The 21,203-nt window shown below is 46.6% G+C and overlaps 2 protein-coding genes across 5 annotated transcripts in view; both read right to left on the bottom strand.

Annotated features, from left to right (window-relative positions):
• POM121 (POM121 transmembrane nucleoporin) overlaps positions 1 to 4,051 on the bottom strand; it is a 43,985-nt gene extending 39,934 nt beyond the window's left edge. Inside the window, exon 1 of the mRNA XM_077480608.1 lies at positions 3,390 to 4,051. Coding sequence (XP_077336734.1) covers positions 3,390 to 3,841 — 452 coding nt within the window. The 5' untranslated portion in view covers positions 3,842 to 4,051. The remainder of the gene's footprint in view (positions 1 to 3,389) is intronic.
• An 8,850-nt stretch (positions 4,052 to 12,901) lies between these two features.
• TEKT1 (tektin 1) overlaps positions 12,902 to 21,203 on the bottom strand; it is a 49,031-nt gene continuing 40,729 nt past the window's right edge. For all 4 annotated transcript variants that reach the window (XM_077480603.1, XM_077480602.1, XM_077480605.1 and 1 more), the window contains one exon: positions 12,902 to 13,122. In XM_077480603.1, coding sequence (XP_077336729.1) covers positions 12,963 to 13,122 — 160 coding nt within the window. In that variant the 3' untranslated portion in view covers positions 12,902 to 12,962. The remainder of the gene's footprint in view (positions 13,123 to 21,203) is intronic.

The following is a 21,203-nucleotide window of genomic DNA, read 5'->3' as shown; positions in this document are numbered from 1 at the left end:
GCTGGACAGCACAGAATCAGGAGAGGAAGCAGGTAAGAGTTTAGAGGAGCAGGGGAATGTTGGAGAACAGACAAGCCACTTAAAGACAGACGTCAGGAGATAAGATGAGTCAAAAGAAATCCCTAAATATTAGGGTACAAGATGTAGTAATTAAAGGGTTGTAAACCCTCAAGTTATTCACCTTAATGCATTAAGGTAAAAAACCTGAGCTGCCCCCCCCTTTTTTTCTTAACTGAACCCAATTGTTCCAGCGATGAGCACGAGCTCAGCTGCTGTCTCGGGCCCTCATTGGATAGATAGCAGGAACCATTAGCTCCTGCTGCTGTCAAAATTCTGTGACACGGGAGCAGGGCCGAGTTCTGCTGTCAATGGACACAGCAGCAGGACTTGGAGGCCACACAGGCACCCCCATGGAAAGTATCTCTCCGTGGGGGCACCCAAATAGAAGGAGCCGCTCTGTGCAAAACCCTTGCACAGAGCAGGCAAGCGTGCAGGCATGTTTTTTTGTAAAAAAAAAAGGAGCCTTTACAAATTAGTTTAGGGAGGTAAGAGTGGTAGTCTTGGAGAACGTGAAAGCATTCATGAAAATCTTTATGGTGCCGCCTTTTATTTTCGATAGCTGACGCAAGATTCTCCATCAGTTAAATATAATCACAAAATGCCATTGTAATGAAAATACTTAAAACGTGACAGTAAGTCTAATAGCCTTTCAGGACAGCCATGCAGCCTTTAAATCCCTCTTCCACCATGGCTTATTGTGTGGTCACCAACATACTGGAAAACAAAGCACAGAAAGCCAAACCACCATGATAGATACTTAAAACCACTAAGATAAAAAGGGAGGGAAGTAACGGTTGCCCTGAAAGGCTGTTAGCAATATTGTCACCGGTAAGTCTAACCAAGTCTCTCAAATCGCCTTACAGGACAACCTTGGAGGAGGATACAAGAAACTTACCCTAGGGTAGGACCACTGCCTGCAGTACATTCCTGCCAAAGGCTTGATCTGTGGCGGACAGTAGGTCCAGCCTAGAATGTCAGAGAGAAAGGTCGAGAAGTTCGATGTTGGACCATGTGGCAACCTTGCATACTTTTTGGCCCAGGAAACTGCCTTTGATCTCATAGAATGAGTAGCAATGTCTGAGAGGTGCATTGCTCCCTTAGCTTTGTAGGCCTCCATGATTGCCCATTTAAGCCAACTGCCCAGAGTGCTTTTGGAAGCACCCCCCATTTATGTGAATCTGAAAGCATTTGATTTTTCAAAATTATTTGGCAACGGTTAGGGCCGGTTCACACAGCGAGGCGACACGGCTCGCCTCGCCTCGCTCCCGCAAGTCGCCCCCGTTCTGTACAATGGAACCGTTCTGAGAGGAGCGACTCGAGTCGCTCCGACTCAGAAAAAAGGTTCCTGTACTACTTCTGGGCGACTTGCATTGACTTCTATACAGAAGTCCTCTGCAAGTCGCCGCTGAGGTCCCCGCAGGTCGCGGCGAGGCAAGTCGGAGACGCCTTGCCGCGCCTCGCTGTGTGAACCGGCCCTTAGAAAGCGTAGCCGGCATCTCCTCACATGCAGTATGTGGAAAGCCTCTTCTCCTGGGATTGTCCGGAGCTGAGGAGAAAGTGGGAAGACTATCTTGTGAACAGTTAAAAGTTGAAGAAACCTTTAAGCAGAAATGCTGGATCTGTTTGAAGGATTAAACTGGTCTGAAAAAACCTGTAGAGAGGGTTCTGTGACCATCAGGGCCTGAAGCTCACTGACTCTGAACGTGATAGCTACCAGAAAAATGTGTTTTCTAAGAACTAAGCTCTTTAAAGCGGGAGTCCGCGTTTTTTTTTTTTAGCCAGCAGCTACAAATACTGCAGCTGCTGACTTTTAAAATAGTGACACTTACCTGTCCAGCGCGCCCGCGATGTCGGCACCCGAAGCCGATCTCTCGATCGTCTCTCGGGTGCTGCCGCCGCCATCTTGGGTATGGGAATCAGGAAGTGGAGCCTTTCGGCTTCATTTCCCGGTTCCCTACTGCGCATGCGCGAGTCGCGCAATAAGGATGGTCCCGCTGCCCCCGGGATCTGTGTGTTTAACAGCAGGCAGCGGGGGACTTTCGGAAAGGGGCGTTATCTACGCCCCTTTGCGCAGAGAGCTATCCCGGAAGTGGATGCAGATACCTGTACTGTACAGGTACCTGCACCCCCCTCCCCCCTGAAAGGTGCCAATTGTGGCGCCGGAGGGGGGGGGGAGGATTCCAATGAGCGGAAGGTCCACTTTAGGGTGGACCTCCGCTTTAAAGCTGCTTCCTGTAAGGGTTCAAAAGGCACTGTCAGACCCTGTAAAACAGACAAATCCCAACTGGGAAAAACTAAAGGGCTACCAGCCTATTCCATGCAAGTGACCCCGCTCCCCCTACCCCCCGCCCCTCCTGGGTTAACTGCACTGAGCCATTGACATCTATTACACCTTGCAAGTGTGTTGCATGTTATGAAAGTGCACCAAACCCACAGGAAATAGAAGTCTATGGCTCAGTGTATTGCACCTGTGCATCAGTATGAAAACAGCCCAAAAACTCCCTTTAAGTGCTAATATGGCCATTGCAAAAGTGCAGCGTATGTGATGTTTAATATACCAATTCCGCTTCAGGCTTTTAGAAAGGTCCCAGGTGAAGTGCACTTGGCATCATGTCTAATGGATTCCCTCCATGGCCGCCTGCTTCCCCCCACTGCCAGCTCCATGCACACTAGTTCTGCTGATCTCAATCTGTGCCCCTCAGTAATCCCAGCGCATGGGCTTCCATAGGTTGAGAACTCCTAGCATGGTGGTTACACTCCAACATCTGTGCCCCCCCCCCCCCCCCATGACAGTAAAACACAGCCCTGCCTAGGACATGTATGCAATGTCCGCATGTGAAGGAGGCCTTGCATGGCTAAACTTTAAAGGGGTTGTAAAGGCATGTTTTTTTTTTTTTAACTTGAAAGCATCCTATGTATTAAGGTTTTATTTACCTGAGCCCTAGAACTTGACCCACTGGCTCTCTGCCAGCGGTTCTCAGCTCTTGGTTGGATTGATTGATAGCAGCGCAGCCATTGGCTCCCGCTGCCTTCAAGCGAATACAATGACATGGGTGCTGGGACTGAGTCCTGCATTGGGCCTCTATGGATATGATGGACTCAAGTGCATGCCCACAAGGTAAACCCCCCCCCCCCCCTTCTCCTAGGGGGTTATCTGATAAGAGGCAGAGCCACCAGGGACCCCAAAAGAGCAAGTTCGGGGCCACTCTGTGCAAGAGAAGCTGCACAGTGGAAGTATATGTTTGTTTTTTTAAACGAACCCTTTCAATTATGTTAACCATGCACCCCCCTGGAATGCACATACAGGAGACATGCAAGAAAATACCTACCTGAAAGACAGTCGCCTGGCAGGGGTTGGCACAGCCGGGTTAGGTCTGGATAACCTCTCCTTCAGCTCCCTGCTTCCTCTGCCAATTGCCCGGGCCGGAGGGTCCTGCTTGCCCAGATAGCTGCCCATGAGTAACAGCAAAGAGGCAGGAGTCCACTTCAAGCCTGGCTCCCTCTGCCTTCTATATCCCACAGGCCTCTGCCGCCTCCCCGGTGCTCCTCCTCCCGTCAGCTGCCGCCACACGGCTGTCCCTGAGGAGCTGTAGTAAAACCAGGCGCCGGCCGCACACAGCCCCAGAGCGCTGAGCACAGGGAAGAAGTAGAGCACTAGGAGGAGAAGCAGGGCCGCGGGCACGAGCAGAAGCACCGGCTGCACCTCCTGACTCCGCCAGGCCCGGAGCGCCCGCTTCAACCTTACCCACCACCCTCCTCCGTGCCCGCTGGACGGACACATGATCCCCCGCGCGCCGCGCCAGGCCTTAAATACCCAGCCTGCCCCGCGCCCGCTATCCCCTGGCCGTCACATCCCGTGTCACCAGGCAACTAGCCCACGCCACGCCCACAAATTCATTTCAAAAGGACTCCCGCAGCCTGTCTTTGTCAGCCGAAGAAGAACGACACTTCCGCAGGCTGTCTATTGGATCCCCGCTTTGGATTCGGTGTCTGTATTCTCTGAAAGTCATGTGACAAAGAGCGCGCTCCCCCTCAGCCAATCAGAAATAGAGATTTGGCCACATGTGAGGATCAAGAGAGTGCGAGGTTGCTTGATAATGAGTGAAAGTTGTGTACAATGTGTAGACCTGTGGAGGGGGAGGAAGGTGTGAGGTATACAGAGGTGTGTGAGCCCTCCAACCCTGGAGATACTGTCTGTGTGCCTTTTAGTATGGGGTACTACCAAAGGAAGAACCCTACATGGAGCATCCCTTAAAGTGGCGTTCCACTCATTTGTTTATTAAAAGTCAGCAGCTATAAAAAGTATATCTGCTGACTTTTAATAAACACACACTCACCTGTCCTATGGGCCAGCGCTGCACTCACCCCAATGCTGTGTCCTCTCCTAGAAGACTTCGGAGCCAGTCACAGACCGCAGCGCCATCTCTACTATGGGTGCCAAGGTTCACCATCACTGGCCTAGGTCAGGGGTCTCCAAACTATGGCCCTCCAGGTGTTCAGGAACTACAGTTCCCATCATGCCTAGTCATGTCCGTGAAAGTTTTACAATGCCTCATGGGACGTGTAGTTCCCGTACAGCTGGAGGGCTGTAGTTTGGAGATCCCTGGCCTAGGCGACCATAGCGGAAGTGGGAGCAGGTACTTGTCTAATTTGGTTACTTGCTCCTCCCCAAAAGCCCAGTTTCACAAACAGGTGCCGGTGAGGAGTCCTTACAGCCCGTTCACACCTGAACGTTTTGTAGCCCTACGCCTGAAGCTACAAAACGCTGGAGGGGAAAAAATCCATTATTCTCAATGGAGATGGTTCACATCTCCACTCCATGTCGCCTGAAGCCCTACGCCTGAAGCTCAAACAAGTTCCGGACCCTTTTTTGTCGCGCGAATTGGGCTGATTTGGGCGTTTTCATTCCCATAGAAACTAATGGAAACGCTCGATTCGAGCGTTTAGCGCGACAACGAGCGTTTCTACGGGTGTTTTGACGCTGTATCTGCTCAAGAAAAAATAAGCACTTGAAAAATATTTTTCCTATTGGCTGAAAAAAAACGCCGAAGTTAAAAAACGCTCGTTGTCGCGTGTTGTAGTGTGACAAAACGCTCGTTGTAGTGTGACAAAACGCTCGTTGTCGTGTGACAAAACGCCGGTAAAAACGCTCAAACACGCTACGCTCAGGTGTGAATGCAGCCTTAAAGTGGATGTAAACTGGATTCATGACATTTAAACTGGGCACATAATATCTGCAGTGTTTTCTTATCTCTCTTCAAAGCACTATGTCCCGTGGCTTTCTCCTGCTCCGCTCTTCTGTCATCAGCCTGATAACTTCTGATGTGATAAAATCAGCCTGAGTTTTGTGTCAGGGAGGGTGCTATAAATAGTTTGCTCACATTTGCAAGTACGTGCGTAAGCTACAGAGCCCCGTCAAAGCACCCTAGTATCTAAAGTCCTAACTCTAAATTTTGAGAGTCCCCACAGTGTAAAAACATTAGAGGTCGACCGATATGGGTTTTTCTCTGGCCGATGCCGATATTTAGAAATCATGGCGGACAATGGGCGATATATGATGCCAATTTTTTTTTTTTTTATCCCCCTTCATCTCATAAAACCAAAAAACAGACACCTTTCCCACCGGGGCGTTTTTTTAGGCGCTTTTGGGCTAAAAATAGCGCCTGTAAAGTGCCTGCAAAACGGCTCCCCTGCAGTTTGTGTGAAAGACAGAGCGCTTTCACACTGAGGCGATGCGCTGGCAAGATGTTAAAAAAAAGTCCTGCAAGCAGCACGTTTGAAGTGGTGTATACCGCTCCTCCACCACTCTTGCCCATTGATATTAATGGGCACCACTGCTGAAGTTTAGCAGCGGTGCTTCACAGGCGCATTTAACCTCTTCTTCGGCCGCTAGCTGGGTTATATGCGACCCACTAGCAGCCGAATAGCACCGCTAAAATGATGGTAAAGCGCTGCTAAAACTAGCAGCATTTTACCATCAACGCCTGCCCGCTCCAGTGTGAAAGCAGCCTATAAAATAAAAACAGGTAGTCAAAACTTTTGGACGAATAAAAAAATGGGCTAACTTTACTGTTTTAGGTTTTATTTTTTTTTAAATCATTTAGTGTATTTTTTTTCCCCAAAAAAATTGCATTTGAAAGACCTCTGCGCAAATGCAGTGTGACATAAAATATTGCAACAACCGCTATTTTATTCCCTAGGATGTCTGCTAAAAAAATATATATAATTTTTTGGGGGTCTAAGTGATTTTCTGGCAGAAAATAAAGAACTGTTACTTGTAAGCAACAAGTGTCAGAAAAGATTTAGTCTTTAAATGGTTAAACTGAGAACTCTACACACAGAGTTGAGTTCATTCATTCAAGTGTAAACGTATCTTTCTCAAGTGATCTTCCAGGACGGCACACTTGAGAGATGAGAGGCTCCTCCCTACAGGAAACACAATCAATCGACAGCTGTTTTAAGTCCCCACCCTTCCCCTTGATCCTCAGTTTTTGATTGTGTTTCTCCCTACACAGCGAAACTGTTTGTTTTTTTTCCAAATGACCCGAAGCCTGGGGCTGGTGGTCTCCCCCTGGGAGCCGGACCACAAGCCTGGGAAGCCTCTGGGTCTGGTAGGATATTCTTGTCCTTCCTGGGGGGTTCCCCTATCTTTTCCTCAGGGCGGGCAGCAGAAATTGGAAGAGCCCCCCTGAGAGCTGAAGGACCCTGGGTACAGTGGTGTACCCAGAACTTCAGGGGCCATTATCCTGTCTCCCCCTCCTTACCTGTACAGGTGGCTGTTCAGACGGGGGTGCTGGCCATCGGTTCTTTCCAGGGGGATCTTGTCCCCGACTCCTGGGTCCCCGGTAGCTCGCGTGGGCTGCCGGAGAGGGCGTGGCAACAAGCACCCGCGTCATTTTCAAACTTCGGGAAAATGGCAGCGGCGTTCTTACCCAGGAGGGAAGGCTGAGAGTCAGTAGGAGCAGGCGCCCACATCCTCCTTTCTCTAGAGCGAGGAGGCACCAGTTTACTACGGTGGATGTCTGCCTTAACCACCTCAGATATGAAGATGGGAATGAGGAATGGAAGGCATTGCCCCCCCCCCCATGTATATAGACTGACTGACTGGTACAGTGCAGGACACAGCCTAACCTAGCACCTCCCTATGGGGACAGCAGTTGGGGGGGAGCACTTTGGCGGCTATCCTCCTTGCGTGTGGACCATAAGGATGGAAAAGCAAGCCCGCTGGCTGTGGCAAAAAGAGGAAGACGACAACGGTGAATACTTTACTTTCCTTTTGCCGTGGGAAATTAGCTGCAAAATCCCCAATTCCAGCCAGAGGGTTTCTGGGCATTTGAGATCTCACCTGGGGTCTGGATTCAAATAGCCCTTAAGCTTCTGCTAAAATCACCAGCTGCAGCCCCTCTTACATCAGAGAAGCTGTATGGTGGACAGGTGGTGCAGAGGAACGAGTGTGCCTAAACCACCTCAGATGAGAAAGAGGTAGGTAGGCCATTGCTCCCCCTTCCCCGTGTATATACTGACTGGTGCAGTGCAGAACTTGGGGTCGGGATACAAATAGCGCAGACGCCACTGCTAAAACCACCAGCCACAGCTCCCTCTTACAGCAGAGACACTGTGGTTATCGCAGCAGTAGGTTGCCAGCCTCTCCCTACATGCCCAGTTGTGGTACATTTAGTAGGGATGAATATAGCGTTCAGAGGGGACCTGGTAGATACAAAGTTACTTACAGGCCAGGTATACCACTGAACAGGTTATTAATTGGGCAGTGGTTGGTGGATTCAGAAGCTCCCCTAGTCAGCAGGTGCACTAGGTTACCGGCCCTATTAGCCCAGCTGCTAGGATTCTGAAGTTGCTTCACAATGTTTAAAAGCTGACCTAACATTCAAGGATGGGCAGAGACCAAGCTACTGTGTGGCACAGTAGGGGTTCCCTTGTCACAGATCCTCCTTTTGGGGGTTGCCTGCTATAGTTAACTTTCATAAGCTCCAACCTCCCACTCCACCTTTACACTGTGTTTATATTATAATGTAGGAGGTAAGAAGAAACTTTTTTTTTTTATTGGTTTGGGCTACAATCCACTCAGTGGCAGATCTAAAGGCGATTCACCATAGATCGCTCCCTACATCCTTTTAATTGAGGATTTTCTGTGCAAACCTATGCAAGAGCTACATAATTGATTGTTTGAAGCCTGCAAATAGCTATTTACCTCCTAGGCTAAATTGGTAACCACCTCTTCTAGAGAGCTCTTAAATTGGTCTCTAGGGCTGGGCTCATTGAGACTTTAGTTGCTAATCAGCACCACCTGGATATGTGCTGGCTAGCGTTTGCTCAGTCTATGGAGGTAAGGTAGGACAACAACTACTACTAATAGTAGGGTGTCCAACCATTTTAGGATCTGTTCCTTCTCTGGTGGTGAAGGTTTAGTATCTACAGCCCAGGCTATGCCTATGAAATAAATTGCCTGTTGGTTATTTCATAAAGGGATAGACCATGACTCCTCATTGGCTGCACACCAGTAGACCTCAGTAGTGAAGGTTTGTGCTTGCTGGGATGTTTTTGTGGCACAGCAGAAATACACATTGAGATTTGTGACATCTCTGCTTAATAAGGACTATATTGCTGTACATCAGAAATGCACTGCACTGAAGCTTGTTTTCTGTCCTTTATATACTAAAGGTACTGCTTTGTTTGGCTACAGATCAGAAAAATACAACAGTGAAGGTGGTCTGTACTTTCTGGTTTTGTGTTGCACAGCAGAAATGCACATCATTGAGTCTGGTGACATCTCTGCTCATAATGGTTATATTGCTGCACATCAGACATACACAAGATTGAGGTCTGTCTGTGGGGCTTTGGGTCCTGTTTTACTGCCTTGTTGGTTACTTATCAGAAAGGCAGCAGTGAAGTCTGATGGTCCTGATTTGCGTGGCGCTGTGCTGATTCAGACAGTGCTATTAACAGCAATGGCTGCCGAGTTTAAACATGCGATTTGACATGTTGAGTCGCATGACAAATCATTTCAATATGGATGTGCTATCTCTATTCATAGTGTTTTATTGTTGCACATCAGATTTATACAGCATTAAGGTCTGTGAGGTTTTGTGTCCCGTATTACTGCCTTATCAGAAAGGCAGCAGTGAAAATTGATGGTTCGAATTTGTTGGGCTACATAGTAGAAATACAAATTGAACCCCTGCCAGGTGTAGTACATATACTGCCTTTGGTAATCCATGTAGCACCACAAAGTGGTGTTGTGCTGATTTTAGCCATGCGATTTGACATGTTGCGTCGCAAGGCCAAATCGCTTCAATATGGATGTGCTATCTCTATTCAGAATTGTTATATTGTTGCACATCAGACATATACAAGATTGAAGGTTGTCTGTCCTTTTATGTCTTGCATATACTGCCTTATTGGCTGCATATCAGAAAGGACACAGCAGTGAAGATTGCTTGTCTTTTTCTGATTTTGTTTTTGCTGCTCAGCTGAGAGACACATTGAGGATGGTGGCCTCTCTGCTCAGTATTGGTATATTACTACACAACAGACATACACAAAGATTGAATGTTTGTGTCCTGTATGTCCTATATTTACTGCCTTATCGTTTGTATATCAGGCTAAGCAGTGTTTCTCATGGATCTACCTTTCTGCATCTTAGGGATACACAGCAGGGGTTTGTTGGCTGCAATCCTCCAGGGAGTCACAGCATTGGGGACCCCTTACTTGTTCGACCTGAAAATTGCTATTTGTTTTTTTCCCTGCGACCTGTGTAATCTTGAGGTCTGTGGATCCAGGAATCAGGGGCTGCTGGTGTCGCACAGACACAAATGGTACCCATTGGAAGCCATAGTATATGACTTCTCATGCGTCTTGCAGTCCCAAGTCGCAGGTTGGGTCGCACGGGTGTGGCAACCCTAAACTTATCTGTCCCTTCTGATTGAGGTTTTGCTACACAGCAGGAATACTCATCATGACGTTATTGTTTTATTTTGCAGCAGACCAGAAAGATTGCAGCTGTAAAGGCTGTCTGTCTTTTTCCTCAGTGTCTGCTTTTATGTTGTTGCACAGCAGAAATACTCAAGATTGAAGCTTGTTGGTGCTTTCTGTTTCAGAAAAACACAATGCTGCAGGTTGCTTGTGTCCTTTCTCAGTGTTGGTTCTATCTGAACTACACTACAGAAGTGCATGACAGAAAGGATTGTCTTGTGTTCCATATTTTTCCCTGTGGCATAGCAGAAATGCACAACACGGGAGTTGGTGTTCATATTAATCTTATAACTGTGGTGGTTTGTCAGAAATACACAACATAGAAGTTTGGGTCTTTCTGTCTTTATAGCCTTGTTTTGCTGTACATAGGTAAAGCACAACAGTAAAGGGGGTTCCTGTCCTTTCCGTATTTATATATCAGTTATGACCTAGCTAGCTGCACTAAAGAAATACGCAGTATTTAGGGTTTGCTTGAGTCTTAATGATTTTACGTCTTGGCAGCACATCAGAAAACCAGACTATGAGGACTGTTTGTCTACGTTGAGGTTCAGATTTGGGTCTCTTCCCATATTTGATATATTGGTTTAGCTAGTCACACTCAGGCACACAACATTGTTGTCTATGCTTGTGTCCTTTCTGTCTAAATCTATTGTGCCGTGCCCACAATCTATGATCATTTTATTTGTGATATTAATAATGCATGTATCACCTTTTTGTATTTCAGCCTTCTTTTCCATGGAGGGGCCAGGAGTTCGGGCTGCAGCTGCCACATGTCAGAAAACCTTGACCACTTGCATTCAGGGATGCCAGAACCATTTCCTAGGGTTGAAGCCCTGTAGGGTTATGGGACACTGGAGGAAGGGGATAATGAATCGCCCTGTTTAGTAAGAACTTGGAGAGTTCTGTTCAGAGGAGTATTAGGGCCTGAGGATGAAGTATAAAGATGTATACCCGATCGAATAGGTTTCGGCTCGGTGCATGGCCTTCATTTTGCCCTTTTAGCAAAACTAGACATAGCAATATGGGTAGTCTACTCCTGCTAGGGACTTTAATCTCCTGAAGAAGGCTCTCAGGCGTAAGTAAGGACATAGATTGGGCGTGCCTTAAACCCAGGGTTCAAGCTTCTGTTAATCTATTTCCCTTAAGTAGGCTTCCCTTTAGTCTTTTGCTGACAAAGATAAAAAGGAAGCAGTTTTATTTCCCTCAACAGGATAGTGTTAAGACAGGCCCTCTTATTGATTAATGTAGTGTCCTTGTCTTACACAGGTCTCTTATTTATCTTTTTAGTGGTTCTAAGTAGCACCTACAGGCATAATAGGCCATGGTTGTTAGATGTGTGAGATAGGCAACATTGCTAACCTACAAGTTTAACATGTTTTCTGATTCCATTTTTAAGAGCCCATTTCACCTAGATACTGCATCTGAAGCGGAAAAGGCAGGAACATCTGTGGAGCAGACCTGCAGATCAGCCGCATGATCCAGCTAAGATGCCTTCATCAAGCATATGAGCGTATGGAGTGGAGGTAAAGCTCACTGCAGAGCCAAGGTTCGCCAAGAGGGTTTTGCAGTGGCCCCACCCTAAGGTAGGCCTGAGGTACTTGTTTATCCTCTCAGGTGTGCCGTCCTGGAAGATGACTTGAGAAAAGTACCAGTTACTTACCGGTAACTGTCTTTCTGGGAAATCTTCCAGGACGGCAGGCCTACTTCCCGCCCGTTGGAGGAGGGAAAATTCTAGAACACTAGAAGGTGAGTACCTATGAGGAATGATTTCCCTTGTGAACCTGGTTCAGGAGTTACTTCTCTACAAACTGAGGATCAAGGGGAAGGGTGGGGACTTAAAACAGCTGTCGATTGATTGTGTTTCCTGTAGGGAGGAGCCTCTCATCTCTCAGGTGTGCCGTCCTGGAAGATTTCCCAGAAAGACAGTTACCGGTAAGTAACTGGTACTTTTTTGCTCTTTTCTTGGCAGACTGATAATAATCTAAAAAAAATATATATAAAAACATTACTGCAGCATCCTATAGTTTGGCATTGATATTGCCAACTCTAGCCACTGAATCAGGGTCTAGGAATCTGGAGACCCTAGTAGTATTCAGCATGGCTGGAATAATTTGTTGTAATAATGGATAAGCGCTACACGTTTCGCGATGTGCGCTTCTTCAGGAGATTTACATTTTTCTATAACCAAAGACATTGGATATAGTACAAATAGTAGCTTCTCAGCGTAAATAATAAAAGAGGGGCTTATTTAACGACTGTCAACAACTTTTCCAAATATATATCTTCAATATTAGGATGTGGCACACTATACCAGGGATATGCAATTAGCGGACCTCCAGCTGTTGCAGAACTACAAATCCCATAAGGCATAGCAAGACTGACAGCCACAAGCATGAAACCCAGAGGCAGAGGCATGATGGGACTTGTAGTTTTGCAACAGCTGGAGGTCCACTAATTGCAGATCCCTGCACTATACCATTGCCATTCTCTGTTGGTGTATTTGTCTAAATATCGAACGTGATAAAGAAATTAGATTTTTTACATTTTTTTTTTCTATTGGATAGGTTTTATAGCAGAAGGTAAAAATATAAATAACAAAATTGTCTTTTTTTGGTTGTAGCACAAAAAATAAAAGCTGTATAGGTGATCAAATGCCACTAAAAGAAAGCTCTATTTGTGGGGAAAAAAGGAAATCTATTTTATTTGGGTACAGCATCACACGACTTTGTAATTGTCAGTTAAAGTAACGCAGTGCCGTATCGCAAAACATGGCCTGGTCATGAAAGGGCTGAAGTGGATAACATGCTTTCCTCATAAAATATATTTATTGTAGACATAGTAGACAACTGGCCACAGCACAAAAATATTTTATTTTACGTTTGTATGTTGAAAAATTACCACCAAAACAAACATTAGAAATTGTTGATCGATATAGCTTCTCTCATTTGCATACATATCACTTCATCAATGTACAGGGTATTTTCTTTAACCTGAATTTCTTCTTCTAAAGATAATTGGTTACGGATCAAGCCTTTTAATTCAGCTTCTGCTTGGCTCAGAGTTTCATGCAGTCTGCAATTGAAAAGACAAACTGTTGAATTTTATATGTTTAAAGAAGAAATTCAATACATGAAAACAGGAGGTTCAGCTCAAACTTATTGAAAGGGCCCATGGAGCCTTCAATATTGCACCAGAAAATCCACCACCAGATTGGATACCGAATTGTCCTATATGGAAATATACTTTTCCCAGTGATAGTAGCTTTTTGGAGGGGAGCTGTTCTTATATGAAAGGGTTATGACTCCTCCTATTACATTATGTGAAACATTTGCAGGGGCTCAATTTTTTCCTCTGTTATGGCGCTAGCACATTTGTATACATCTTGAACAGATAGCTACAACCGGACCACATCTGAAAGCGGAACAAAACCCTCCAATCTGTTACAGCCAAGGAAGACACCATCTTAGCTTCTGTATTATCTACAGTTGCCATGGTGCTGCACATGTGATCAGTTATGACACCAGCCATTTGAGGGCTTGAAAAATCGGTTGAGAGCGGATATAAGCACAGTGGCAAATTTGACAGTTATCAGCAGAGGCATGCCTTGAAAGTAACCCTTTCACCTGAGCTGTCTGTCTACTGACAAGAAACACGGACAGCAAGTAATTTCTGGCGGAAGAACAGATGTAAACAAAAGATCATCCATTTATGTCCATGGCCATTTAGTTCCATCTTTTTAAATGGAACAGGGAACATTCAGATCTGTTGAAATGGAATAGAACAGATGTAAACGAATGCCGTCCAGATGTGTCCTTTTTTAGGCCTAATATAAACTGATGTAAACTGAACTAATGTAAAAACTGATGTAAACTGAACTGAAGGCAAACTGATATTAACTGATGTAGGGCCTTTTCACACAGGTGGCAGACTGGACCCTCCTGTCTCCTCTATGGAGCAACAGGTGTCAATGGGTATTTGTCTGTTGACACCAGCCGACATCAGATCCGATCCTGCCTGCTAAAAATAGACGAATGGGAATCCGTTCCCCACCCGCCTGGCAGATCTGATCGGAAGGCAGTTGGGTGCAAATGGACAGGCGGTCCATTTACATCTGGTAACCCATATAGGGGAGCGAGCAGGCTGTGCCTGCTCTGCATTAAAACAATGAACACATACCAGCCATCCAGCCACTCAGAGGATCAGCAGACAGATTCCTCGCTGAGCAGGCAGACTCCAACAGAGCCCCTCCAATGCGTAAGGGGTCATAATCTGAATCTGTTTTCATCCATTTTTCTTAGCAAAAAATGTTACTGAACGGATGACGTGTGTGTGAAAGAGGCCTTACTGTTTTGGAAAACAGTTAAATCAGTGAGTATAAGTTCCACTTTAACCACTTGCCAACCGGGCCATAGCTCAATGATGGCTACAGCACAGTCGGCTTTTGCTGAAAGGACGAACAGGGATGTCCTCTCAGAATCACTTTTCCCGAGCGCCCCCTGGGGCACACACCTGGCAATGTCTGCTTTATGGATTGGGGTAAAGGGCCAATGACAGCGACACTTTACCACATGATCGCTCCATTCAATGACGAAACAATCACTTGTCAACAAACTGGTGCATGTCTGGTTCAGCTCTCTCCTCTCCTCACATGCTGTACACACTGATCGGTACAGGGAGTGAGGAGAGGGGGGAGACCGCAGAAGTACTCATCCGTGCCTCACCCATGCCCATCTGTGCCTCATCCTTGCCCATCTGTGCCTCAATTATGCCTATCTATTCCTCATTCATGCCCATCTGTGCCTCATTCATGCCCATCTGTGCCTCATCCATGCCACATCAGTGCTAATCCGTGTCTCATCTGTGCCTTGTCCATGCCTCATCCGTGCTCATCCAGGCCACATCAGTGCCACTAGAGTATTATCGGTGCCCTACAGTGCCTCACAAAAATGTAATAGGTAGTCAGGAAATTTGTTTAGTAATTAGGCCCTAGAGCATCTGATGGTGCCCCCTGAAGGTTAGCCAAACTGTGTAAAAATCTCACACATGTGGTATCATTGTCATACTAAGGAGGAGTAGCAGAATGTATTTTCAGGTATAATTTGTGGTATGCACATGCTGTGTCTTAGAAAAAAAAATGCGTTTTCATTTTCTTTCCACATTTTCCAAAAACTTGTGGAAAAAAATTACATGTTCAAAAGACTCATAATGCCTCATAGAACATACGTTGGGGTGTTTGCTTTCCAAAATGGGGTAATTTTGTGGGAGTTTTCATTGTCCTGGTGCTCCAGGGCCTTCAAAAGTGTGATAGGTTGTCAGGAAATTATATGTGTAATTTATGCTCATAGAACGCCTGGAGATGCTACTTGCATGTTGGGCCTCTGTATGTGGCCAGGCTGTGTAAAAGTCTCACACGTGGTATCATCGTACTCAGGAGTAGCAGAATGTGTTTTGGGGTGTAGTTGCAAGTATGTCTATACAGTGTGTGAGAAATAACTTGGTATCTGTGAAGAAGTAAAAAAAACAAAATCTTAATTTTTTTTAATTGCCTCTTACAAAATGCCTTGGAATGTCTACTTTCGAAAAAGGGGTCATTTGGGGGGGTATTTGTACTTTTCTGGCTTGTTAGTGTCTCAAGAAATGAGATTGGCCATCAGTACATCAGGTGTGATTAATTTTCAGTGATTGCCACCATAGCTTGTAGACACTAACTTTCACAAAGACCAAATAATATATACTAATTTGGGTTATTTTTACCAAGGATATGTAGCAGTAGAACTTTTGACCAAAATTTATAAAGAAAAGTTACTAATTTGCTAAATTATATAACCGAAATGAAGAAAAATTTATTTTATTTTACATGTTCAGTCTTTTTTAATTTATAGTGCAAAAAATAAAAAATCCAGTAGTGATTAAATACCACCAAAATAAAGTTCTATTTGTGTGCAAAAAAGGACAAAAATTCATATGGGTATAGTGTTGCATGACTGAGTAATTGTCATTAAAAATGTGAGAGCACCGAAAGCTGAAAATTGGTCTGGTTAGGAAGGGGAATAAGTGCCCAGTGGGCAAGTGGTTAAAGCAGGACTAAACCCTTCTATCCATTACAGCCAAGGAGGGTACTATCTTATATGAGATGGCGGAATTATAGGGGTCGCTGAGATCGCCAAGGCGACCGCGCCCTGTGCTGCAGGGGGGCCTTGAGGGCCCCCCTGTATATCTGAAGGAGCGGGCGGCTGAGACCGAGCTCCTCGATCTTCAGCCGAAGTGTAATCGGCACTGTGCGGGGAGCTCGGAGTCATTACACTGCTTATAACTAAAGTGAAAGCAGTGTGTGCTCTTTGTCTCCCCCTACAGTGCAGTACCCGGCAGGAAGAGGTAAGATAAAGCACTGCCGTTTTTGAAAATACTTTATGTATGTGCGTGTGTGTATGTGTGTAGATGGCGAGTGGGGGGGGGGGGGGGGGGGGCACACTAGCAGCATTTGATGGCACAGTGGCTGCAATTGATGGCACAGTTGTAGCATTTGAGGGCACAGTGGCAGCGTTCGGCACAGTGGCAGTGTTTGGCACAGTGGCTGCAATTGATGGCACAGTGGCAGTATTTGAGGGCACAGTGGCAGCGTTGCGTTTGAGGGCACGGTGGCAGCGTTAAATGGGCACGGTGGCAGCGTTAAATGGGCACGGTGGCAGCGTTAAATGGGCACGGTGGCAGCGTTAAATGGGCACGGTGGCAGCGTTTGTTGGGCACGGTGGCAGCGTTTGTTGGGCACGGTGGCAGCGTTTGTTGGGCACGGTGGCAGCGTTTGTTGGGCACGGTGGCAGCGTTTGGGTACAGTGGCTGCGACCGAGCTCCTCGATCTTCAGCCGAAGTGTAATCGGCACTGTGCGGGGAGCTCGGAGGCATCACACTGCTTATAACCAAAGTGAAAGCAGTGTGTGCTCTTTGTCTCCCCCTACAGTGCAGTACCCGGCAGGAAGAGGTAAGATAAAGCACTGCCGTTTTTGAAAAGGCTTTATGTATGTGTGCATTTGTGTGTGTGTGTGCGCATGTGTGTAGATGGCGAGCGGGGGGGGGGCACACTAGCAGCATTTGATGGCACACTGGCAGCGTTTAATGGCACAGTGGCTGCAATTGATGGCACAGTTGTATCATTTGAGGGCACAGTGGCAGCGTTCGGCACAGTGGCAGTGTTTGGCACAGTGGCTGCAATTGAGGGCACAGTGGCAGCGTTAAATGGGCACAGTGGCTGCAGTTGATGGCACAGTGGCTGCAATTGATGGCACAGTGGCTGCAATTGATGGCACAGTTGTAGCATTTGAGGGCACAGTGGCAGCGTTAAATGGGCACAGTGGCAGCGTTAAATGGGCACAGTGGCTGCAGTTGATGGCACAGTGACGGCTTTTGATGGCACAGTGGCTGCAATTGATGGCACAGTTGTAGCATTTGATGGGACAGTGGCAGCGTTAAATGGGCACAGTGGCTGCAATTGATGGCACAGTGGCTGCAATTGATGGCACAGTGGCTGCATTTGAGGGCACAGTGGCAGCGTTAAATGGGCACAGTGGCAGCATTTGAGGGCACAGTGGCAGCGTTAAATGGGCACAGTGGCAGCGTTAAATGGGCACAGTGGCAGCGTTAAATGGGCACAGTGGCAGCGTTAAATGGGCACAGTGGCAGCGTTAAATGGGCACAGTGGCAGCGTTAAATGGGCACAGTGGCTGCAATTGATGGCACAGTTGTAGCGTTAAATGGGCACGGTGGCAGCGTTAAATGGGCACGGTGGCAGCGTTAAATGGGCACGGTGGCAGCGTTAAATGGGCACGGTGGCAGCGTTAAATGGGCACAGTGGCTGCAATTGATGGCACAGTTGTAGCGTTAAATGGGCACGGTGGCAGCGTTAAATGGGCACGGTGGCAGCGTTAAATGGGCACAGTGGCAGCGTTAAATGGGCACAGTGGCTGCAATTGATGGCACAGTTGTAGCGTTAAATGGGCACGGTGGCAGCGTTAAATGGGCACGGTGGCAGCGTTAAATGGGCACAGTGGCAGCGTTAAATGGGCACAGTGGCTGCAATTGATGGCACAGTTGTAGCGTTAAATGGGCACGGTGGCAGCGTTAAATGGGCACGGTGGCAGCGTTAGATGGCACGGTGGCAGCGTTAAGATGGCACGGTGGCAGCGTTAAGATGGCACGGTGGCAGCGTTAAGATGGCACGGTGGCAGCGTTAAGATGGCACGGTGGCAGCGTTAAGATGGCACGGTGGCAGCGTTTGATGGCACGGTGGCAGCGTTTGATGGCACGGTGGCAGCGTTTGATGGCACGGTGGCAGCGTTTGATGGGCACAGTAGCAGCGTTTGATGGGCACAGTGGCTGTGATTGATAGCACAGTGGCTGCATTTGAGGGTACAGTGGCAGGGTTTGACGGCACAGTGGCTGCATTTAATGATTTGGTTTATAAAAAATTTTGTGCCCCCCAAAAATTTTGAGCACCAGCCGCCGCTGTTTAGATGTATGTATGCACATTTTATGTATCTGCGTTTATTCCTGCCCCCCCCCCCTTCCCATATTAGAGCTGGAACGATTTTCTAAAAAAATAAATGTTGTCATTTTAAAAAAAAAAAAAAAAAAAAAAAAAAAAAAAAAAAAAAAAAATGGATTCACAATTCGAATCCAGTTTATTTTTTTTATGGACACCGCGCCAGTCCTGAGGAGCTGCGGGCAGGAGTTTTTAGGTGAGGCCGTGGCTTCGTCCTAGTCCGCAGGTCCGCCTCGCGGACTAGGACGAAGCCACGGCCTCACCTAAAAACTCCTGCCCGCAGCTCCTCAGGACCGGTGCGGTGTCAGCACTGATCCTGGTGAAAAAATAAATATCTAAAAAAAACTATTTGCTGAAAATTTTAATCGATTTGACCTCTCAACTCAATTCAAGATTCAAATCGATTTTTTTCCCCAGCCCTACCCCATATGTGTACAATCAGAACGTTTTTTTTTCTTGCTTGTTCAAAGTAGATATTTGACAGCTGGTAAAGGGGCAATATGTTGCCTCCTGACCACCTGTTTTAATCCCTTAATGTGATTGTAAAGGTTTGCTTTTTTTTTAAATTTTTTTTATAATAACAAACATGCTATACTTACCTTCACTGTGCAGCTCGTTTTGCACAGAGTGGCCCCGAACCTTGTATTCTGGGGTCCCTCGGTGGCTCTCGTGGCTCCTCCTCTTATCAGACAACCCCCTAGGAGAAGCGCTCTCCCGGGGGGGGGGGGGGGTTACCTTGCAGGCGCCCCCGATGCCTGGGTTTTTTAACAGCAGTGGGAGCCAATGGCTGAGCTGCTATCAATCTATCCAATCAGGAGCAGAGAACCCCGGGCAAAGGAAGAGCGCATCTCCACCTGGTAAAGTTCCAGGGCTCAGGTAAGTAAAACGGGGGGGGGGGGGGGGGGCTGGGGTTCCGGTGACTGGCAGGTGTTTTTTCACCTCAATGCATAGGATGTAAACACAAGGGTTTACAACCCCTTAAATGCATCATCACTATGCTGCAACTGCATGCAATGCACACAGTTGCAGGGGGGTTGTTGTGCAGCCCTATTCACATAGGGATGTACTTAAAGGGTGCCCTGACTGGAAAAAGATTGAGAAACACCGACATAGAGGAACCGGTCTCCATTTTCCTCCTGCAGCCGCTGAATGCCTGTGGAAGGGAGAGATGGAGACGCAGCGGCAAATGGAGAAATTGGTTCCTTTACATGCAGCCACCCACTTGCAACCGGGCCCTGTTGTTCCGCCAAACTCGGAGTAAAGGTCCCTGTCAGGGGGGCCCTTCATGGTTTCTTGCATCGGGGCCCTGAAGGTTCTAGTTACGCCACTGTATGAACTAAAACATATACAGACTCCTCATCAAGTACAGAATTAGTATTTCAGTGATACTGTATATGCTCACATAGAAAAACAGTACCAAAGTGCACTAAAAAGCAATAAAAACATAGATCAATGTCAGTACATGTACACATATACTAGCACTGATCTATGAGAATAAAACTCTTGTAAAGCTAAAATTTTAAAGGATAGGTTTGTGGAAAAAGGCTGAAATAGATAGGGTCACTTTGGAGGTTCTTAAAGCGGGATTCCACCTAAAAAAAAAAAATATTAAAAGCCAGCAGCTTTAAATACTACAGCTGCTGACTTTTAATAAATGGACACTCGCCTGTCCCGGGTTCCAGCGATGCCGAGGCCGATCAATCGCTTGGCTCTCAGCTGCTGCCGCCACCATTCTAGGTGAGGGAATCAGGAAGTGAAGCGAATCGGCTTCACTTCCCGGTTCCCTACTGCGCATGCGCGAGTCGCGCAGCGCAATAGGAATTGTCCGCGCTGTCACTGGGACCCGTGTGTGTCCCAGCAGACAGCGCGGCAGGACAGGAAATGACATAAACTCCCATGGGAGTCTATGCCCAGAAGTGGGTGTAAATACCTGTCTTTGACAGGTATCTCCACCCCCTCCCCCTGTAAGGTGCCAATTGTGACACCGGAGGGGGGGAGGGTTCCGATCAGCGGAAGTTCCACTTTAGGGTGGAACCCCGCTTTAATATTCCTAGGGAGCAGTTGCTGAGAAACGGCAATCAGGAAGCGCCCGAATAAGGTTTTCAGTAATGGGGCTTCATCCAGTGATGGCCCGTCCATTAACCACTTAAGCCCCGGACCATTTGGCTGGCCAAAGACCAGACCACTTTTTGCGATTCGGCACCGCATCGATTAAACTGACAATTGTGCAGTCATGTGACGTGGTTTCCAAACAAAATTGACGTCCTTTTTTTCCCACAAATAGAGCTTTCTTTTGGTGGTATTTGATCACCTCTGCGGTTTTTATTTTTTGCACTATAAACAAAAAAATAAAAAAAGCGTAAATTTTGAAAAAAAAAACGCATTATTTTTAACTTTTTGCTATAATAAATATCCCCCAAAAATATATAAAAAAAATGTTTCCTCAGTTTAGGCCACTACGTATTCTTCTACATATTTTTGGTAAAAAAAAAAAAACATAAGCATATTTTGATTGGTTTGCGCAAAAGTTATAGCGTCTACAAAATAGGGGATAGGTTTATGGCATTTTCATTAATAATTTTTTTTTACTAGCAATGGCGGTGATCAGCGATTTTTA

Source organism: Lithobates pipiens, unplaced genomic scaffold (genome assembly GCF_037356315.1).
Source record: "Lithobates pipiens isolate NorthernLeopardFrog02 unplaced genomic scaffold, aLitPip1_a1.2 Scaffold_16, whole genome shotgun sequence".
NCBI lineage: Eukaryota > Metazoa > Chordata > Amphibia > Anura > Ranidae > Lithobates > Lithobates pipiens.
Note: the sequence above shows the minus strand (reverse complement) of the source record. Positions and strands in the feature narration are given on the sequence as shown.